Source organism: Bidens hawaiensis, unplaced genomic scaffold, assembly GCF_021521415.1.
Source record: "Bidens hawaiensis isolate Kalapana, Puna unplaced genomic scaffold, B.hawaiensis_p1.1 tig00010895_1, whole genome shotgun sequence".
Taxonomy (NCBI): Eukaryota; Viridiplantae; Streptophyta; class Magnoliopsida; order Asterales; family Asteraceae; genus Bidens; species Bidens hawaiensis.
Window position 1 is genome coordinate 445,985 of NW_027491842.1, and position 7,611 is coordinate 453,595.

Below are 7,611 nucleotides of genomic sequence, written 5' to 3' on the forward strand. Positions count from 1 at the left end.
TTAATTATGATTAACTACTGGTTATTATTTGGGTTTAGTTATGCTAAGGCTACATATCCAAGTTAGATTTAATTTTTAGTTTCCGGTTCCTATATCTATATCTATACTATATATAAAGGAGGAGTGAATGACCTCTTAAATTTTAAGAGGTCCAAATTATTATGCAACTTGTACAACTTTGAATGCATATAATTTTAAATTTTTGAGGGCATTTTGGTATTTATACAATATTCACCAACCGTTGTTTCATTTTCATTTTATACTTACAATTATTACCCTTCTATAGTTACAATAATTGCCTTTAAACTTTAGATAATTTTTGTAATATTTAAGAATAGTTACACATTCAACCCCTCATCTTTATCTAAAAAATTGACAAATTAATTTATTTGTTTGTTTTTGTCTATATCTTTAAATATAATATGTCTTTTTAAAACCGAACCTGTCATTACGATGTGTTTATTTTTGTCGATGTTTTGATATAAAAAATTTCCAAAACGAATGCTTAGATTATAATTTACAAGTTAATAAAGCATTAAAGTACAACTTCTTTATGCAACTATATAAATACATTTTCATTCTCATTCTATATTTACAATAATTACCCTTAAACTTTAGATAACTTTTGTAATATTAAATAATTGTTACTCATTTAACCTCTCATCTTTACAAAATGTGACAAATTTATTTTTTTTGTTTCCCTTTATATCTTTAAATACATTATGTTTTTAAGAAACCGAACCTACAATTACGAAGTCGAAGTGTTTATTATTTTCGATGTTTGGATATAAAAAAAATGTAAAACCCGATGTGTAGATTATAATGTATAAGTTAATAATAAAACATTTTTGTACAACCTTATATACATGTATTAACCGAACCAATTAAACAATTAGCGTAAAAAACTTTTGTAAAGTATTACACAATTAACAAAACTAACATACGTATAAGTATTGTACAATATATCACCAGATGATTAATAAACAAACATAAACAAGTATCACATTAAAAATTGTTGTTACCGCAGCATCGCGCGGGTTTCATAGTAGTACTATTGTAATTACAAGATTCATGTATTATTCTAGTATATGGTTCAAATATTGCTTTGCTTAACTCAAATATTTTGATTAATAATTAATTCCTCATATGAAAAAAATGTTTTACAAAATCCTTAATTTGAATACAACCATTCTACAGTTTAAAATATTGTTTTGTCCTTAAAAAAATATTAAACCGAACATTAAATATTCACCAAACCTAATCATAATAGTTTTAACAAATCCGAGGAAATCTTTGTAATGGGTGGATATCTTTTCTCCCATATTCCTAATTAAAAAACAAAGCTAAACCCATCACAATTTATTAATGTTTTAAAAACCAGTATTTTAGTTGTATCGGATTGGGCTAAAAAATGGTATAACCGGTTGAATTGGTTTATACCGAGAGGTTCAACCGGTTGAATAGTTTACCTTATAATTTCCTATAAATGTAACTTTAATCCTAAAATAACCCAAAACTAAATGATTCATATAACAAAAAATAATCCAAAAGTTAATTCATACTAAAAATATAATGCAAAAATACTCAATTTTTATAAAAATAGTCTTAAAGTTTACACGTTTGAATGTTAATTGTTGGGTTAAAAGTAATTTTGAAACAATATGGGCCACAAATATCAAAATTTCTCGGGCTTAAAACCGGTTTGCCGGTAAAAACCGGTATTTTAGACAAAAACTGCCGGTACGATGTTCTAGCAAACTGGTCAAAAATACCGGACTCAAAATACCGGCCTACTGTGCGAAATCCGGTTTAACCGGTTCAACCGGCCGGTTTGAACCGGTTTTTAAAACACTGCAATTTATCCTATTAAACCTGTTACACGAGTAATTAGCATATCTATCATATCCCGTTGCGGCAACGCATGCAACTACTTGAATTCGGCCAGTATTAGTTAACTTCGCCACATAACCAACACTAAATCCAAAAGAGTAAAATTCATGATCAGAGTGACATGAATTAAATCAGTACCGGTTAAATTCGTAAAAGAAACAACACTAAACCCAAAGAAAGTTGGTAAATGCACATGATAGTAGCGGTACTTGTATAACATATGATTAAAAAGTTAATGTATTTAAAAAGATTTTTATCGGTTTGATAACACTCAGCGTTGTGGCGGCGAGTGGACATGGTCGTATTGGTTACGTTTGTAACGATACCGTAACTAAACCCAAAAAAATTATTCAACAAATTAACATTTAAAATACAATTTTAAAGCAACGAGACTCGTATAGCTTACAATAAAAGTAATATATTTAGAACAACGTACAGTCGATCGGTAAAACCGGTCGTTGATAAAATTTGCGTTTCGCAGCGGCGAGTCGACACAAATTTGGTTGGATTTGGTGATGTTTGTTACGGTGCCAGAACTTAACCAAAAATTAGAGTCGTCAAATTTACATATATATAAAAGAAAAGAAAAGGACAACAAAAAAACACTTGGATATCGGTAGAACCCAATATATTGTTTCTCGAACATTTTTATTGATCGAGTCCCCCTCCCTCCACCACCACAACACACACACATACAAAACAGGGTCCGTGACTTTCGGCTTCTTATGCCCAGAGTCAAGCTTTGCTATCGGTTTACATTTTCATTCCATCTCAATGCATTAATTTATATGTTTAGTCCAAATCCATCTATATAAATCCCATGACTTGTCAAACAATAATTGAAAGGCATTTTTCTAATATGACAATCCGTTTTAAGGCTCATTTGGGTGGACGGTGTGAGAAACTTAAAAGAAGTAAATTTTAAATATTATCCTCATAAAACCTAATAACAGAAAGGTGAACTCAAATAGCTAAAGTTACAACCTCACAAAGAGCAAAAAGAAACAATAGATAAAAGAAGCACGAAGTGACATTTAACATTATCCCTTATATAAACTCATGGGCCAAACTTTTCTGGCGGTGAAAAACAACTTTAATATTGCCATTAATTATTTTTTCAGTTACAAATTCCACTAATTATTTTTAACAAGTTCGTAAGTTGCATCCGATACCTTTCAGCTTAAGACACGTCTGTCTGGCGTCACATATTACATCGCCCTAAAAAATTTTGTTTTAAGAACAAACAATAAATTAGTGAATATATATATATATATATATATATATATATATATATATATATATATATATATATATATATATATATATATATATATGAGTTTAATGAACTAATTGGAACTGAAAACTCAAATTTTAGCCAAAATTCGTCTGTCGTCCCCAATAATTTGATGGGACTTCTACATTTAAAAAAATGCTGCCACACAAGATAAGATTTCAGAACTTCCTTGGCAATTTATAAGCTCCTCAAAGAAACAACCATTCGCTACCACAAAACCATACCCATTTCATTCTGGCATATGTTTGATACTAACAATGAGAGAATCCTAAATCAGATATTTAGGTTTTTTACAAACATATATAAATAAACTTATTTATCATCTTAAGAGAAATAAGTTGTATAAATGTTACTGCGTTAACTACATATATATAGATTTAGATCAAATACAAATTAAATTAATACGCTACACATTTAATATTGCCATTAATTATTTTTTCAGTTACAAATTCCACTAATTATTTTTAAGAACAAGTTCGTAAGTTGCATCCGATACCTTTCAGCTTAAGACACGTCTGTCTGGCGTCACATATTACATCGCCCTAAAAAATTTTGTTTTAAGAACAAACAATAAATTAGTGAATATATATATATATATATATATATATATATATATATAAATCCATATGAGTTTAATGAACTAATTGAAACTGAAAACTCAAATTTTAGCCAAAATACGTCTGTCGTCCCCAATAATTTGATGGGACTTCTACATTTAAAAAAATGCTACCACACAAGATAAGATTTCAGAACTTCCTTGGCAATTTATAAGCTCCTCAAAGAAACAACCATTCGCTACCACAAAACCATACCCATTTCATTCTGGCATATGTTTGATACTAACAATGAGAGAATCCTAAATCAGATATTTAGGTTTTTTACAAACATATATAAATAAATTTATTTATCATCTTAAGAGAAATAAGTTGTATAAATGTTACTGCGTTAACTACATATATATAGATTTAGATCAAATACAAATTAAATTAATACGCTACACATGCGAATCAATTTGTATAACTAAATACAAGATATGAACTACAATTTACATAATTACACTGCTTGTATATATAATTGATTACACTATCTAATAAGTATGTTAACATGCTTAGTACTATTTAAGTCGCATGTTCACTCTTTTCGAACAAAAATAATTTAAATACACACTATAAAAGATCAAGATGATTGATTACTTGTTATACCAATGGATCACTTGAATTTTTAGCTGGTATTGATCATCAACTTACATTCACACTCCTATAATCAGATCGATTAGAGCCAAAATTACCAATTTGTTAACATATTTTACATGAAGTTCCATTAGATAAACAAAGCAGCAACATATATATGTGTCCATAAAGGAGATGAAAGGATATGGGTCGGCCCCCACCCCCACCTCCACCTCTCTTTTTGTTGAAGAAATTAATCAACAATTAGCCGCTTTTTTTCCCATGGCATCTCTCTCTCCTTTTCTCCCTAACAGTGACAAGATTATAGGAAACAATTCAAATTGGTGGGGCCCTACAAGTTTATGTATATATAGCCACCACCCATGGCCTCAAGAGTACTCCATCAACTACTAAAGCTTCTCTTTCTTTCCCTAAGAAAACAAAACACAAACCATTAGTAGTGGTACTTTGCTTCGCTACCAACTAACCACAAACACCTTCTCTCTTCCTTTTTGTTTGTTTTCTTGTTTGTTTGTGTGTTTCCTCTTTTTTTAACTTTTGTAATATTGTTTTATTTCAACTTTTGATTGCTAGTTCCCTCTTTCCCAAACACCAAGAATTCTGAGCCATGTGTAATCCAACACCATCTTCCCAATCCAATTTGGTCATTTCCAAGAATTCCCATTTCAACACTCATAATAATACTAATAATAATAACAATACTCATCCCCTCAAATCTTGTCCTGATGATACTCATTACCTTCATTCATGGCCAACCCCTTCTGAGGTATAACATAAATTTGCACATGTCCTTTTTAAGAAAGACACTTAGTCAAACAATTTTAGTAAAAGTGTTGGTTTTAAAGATAAAGATTAATAATGAATGGTTCACTTTTTATTTTGTACAGGCATTGGAGGAAATGAAAGCCATTGGAAAGATTTCAGGACCAACTGCCATGACTGGCTTACTATTATACTCAAGAGCCATGATCTCCATGCTGTTTCTCGGGTATCTCGGCGAGCTTGAGCTCGCGGGAGGGTCTCTCTCAATCGGCTTCGCCAACATCACCGGTTATTCCGTCCTCTCTGGCTTAGCCATGGGCATGGAGCCCATTTGTTGTCAAGCATATGGTGCAAAACAAATGAAGATATTGGGGATAACTCTACAAAGAACAGTGCTTTTACTCCTGTCAACTTCTCTCCCAATAGCTTTCATGTGGTTCAACATGAAGACTATCTTGTTATGGTGTGGACAAGATGAGGAAATCTCATCTGCAGCTCATACTTTCATCGTTTTCGCGATACCGGACCTCTTCTTGCTATCGCTTCTTCACCCTATTCGTGTTTATCTCCGAGCTCAAAACATTATTCTTCCTCTAACTTATTGTTCAGCTGTTTCAGTATTGTTGCATGTACCACTTAACTTTTTACTTGTTGGGTACTTCAAGATGGGGATTTATGGGGTGGCAATTGCAATGGTTCTCACAAACCTAAATTTGTTGTTGCTTCTTTTGATGTTTGTTTACTTCTCCGGGGTTTACAAAGATTCGTGGGTGACACCGAGTACTGATTGCCTCAGAGGATGGTCCTCTTTGTTGGCATTTGCTATCCCCACGTGTGTGTCCGTGTGTCTCGAGTGGTGGTGGTACGAGTTAATGATAATGTTGTGTGGATTACTAGTAAACCCTAAAGCAACTGTTGCTTCAATGGGGATACTCATCCAAACTACGTCGTTGGTCTACGTTTTCCCTTCGGCATTGAGCCTTGGAGTGTCCACTAGGGTTGGGAACGAGTTGGGTGCGAACCGACCAGCGAAGGCTCGTGTTTCGATGATTGTTTCGCTAGTGTGTGCTGTGGTGTTAGGCCTTATGGCAATGTTGTTTACCACATTAATGAGGCACCAATGGGGCAGGTTTTTCACAAACGACCCGGACATTCTTGAACTCACTTCAGTAGCATTACCGATAGCCGGGCTATGTGAGCTAGGAAACTGTCCTCAAACGACCGGTTGTGGCGTGTTGAGAGGCAGTGCAAGGCCCACAATTGGAGCCAATATTAACTTGGGTTCGTTTTATTTGGTTGGAATGCCGGTTGCTATCGTTATGGCCTTTGTTTTGAAAATGGGATTCCCTGGACTTTGGTTAGGGTTGCTTGCAGCTCAGGGCTCATGTGCTTTGCTCATGCTTTATTTTCTTTGTAAGACAGATTGGATTGTTCAAGTGGACAGAGCTAAAGAGTTAACAAAATCGCCGGTGTTGCCCGTCTCAAACAAGAATCAGCTGATCAAGAGCTCCTTGGAAACTAATAATCTAGATGTTAATAATAAGAAACCAGAATGTTGTTCACTTGAAACAGATCCTCTCCTTATGCATTAATCAGTTAACTTCATTTTTCATTTTTTTACCATGTGAAGAATATAGTATATAAATGACACTAATTAAATATTAGCTACTTGTTTTGTGTTTAGCAGTTCTTTAAATCTCTCCCTTTTTTTTAGTATTGGCTGTATATTGTTCTTGATTCTGATGCTTTCTTTTTCTCCCAAAATATCATGCAGTTGCTAATATTTTAGCTATAAAAGAATAGGTTAAAATAATGTTAACATAAACCATTAGTTCACACACTTTTCCATTGATGTGAAGTACCGTGGAGATGAACTTGGATTCTTTTTTGGCCTTGTTTGTGAGATACTGTTATCTAGTTATAATTATTAATATTATTATGGTTATATCCTAGATATTATTATATCCTAATTCCTAAGTATCACTATTAATTAGTTATTAATTATCACTTGAAAGGGTGTGATGGCTGGAGGTGTCTTTTCATTTGTATATTAATGAATGTAACATACAAAGATCAAATATGTTGTGTGTTTTACATTATATATAGTGTGTTCATCATATAAGTCTCCCATTAACCCGCATCTTCATGTGTTTATTCGCTGCAAAGATTATTTGTTTATCTCATATCAATAACCACAATCAAGTTTAAATTCTGATTGATTAATTGTTGCACATCAAAATCACAAACAATCTATCGATCGTACGAAGAGCAAAGAACACTCCAATTTACCATACGAATCATGATGATATTAAATTATCGAATGCCGTAACATTCAACCAAGAATGGTCAAGAACAAGATCGACAAAATCAAGATAAAAATCAATCAAATCAAGAACAAGATCGAGGGCCAAATCGATCATTCTTAACATATTCGATTTTTAGTGATTGTTCCCCCATACAGTTTCGGCGATTGTT

General features: G+C 32.6%; 1 protein-coding gene across 1 annotated transcript; it reads left to right on the forward strand.

Moving 5' to 3' along the window:
* Window positions 1-4,329: 4,329 nt before the first annotated feature.
* Window positions 4,330-6,971, forward strand: LOC143536724 (protein DETOXIFICATION 48-like). The gene is made up of 2 exons (XM_077030652.1): window positions 4,330-5,140; window positions 5,262-6,971. The coding sequence occupies exons 1-2, from the start codon at window positions 4,982-4,984 to the stop codon at window positions 6,726-6,728; spliced, it is 1,626 nt and encodes a 541-aa protein (XP_076886767.1). The 5' UTR covers window positions 4,330-4,981; the 3' UTR covers window positions 6,729-6,971.
* Window positions 6,972-7,611: the final 640 nt, after the last annotated feature.

What these genes read in the sequence shown, in the direction of transcription:
- LOC143536724 (XM_077030652.1), top strand. Translation starts at nt 4,982, where the DNA reads ATGTGTAATCCAACACCATCTTCCCAATCCAATTTGGTCATTTCCAAG. An exon ending in CATGGCCAACCCCTTCTGAG is followed by an intron (nt 5,141 to 5,261) that starts GTATAACATAAA and finishes TATTTTGTACAG; the next exon opens with GCATTGGAGGAAATGAAAGC.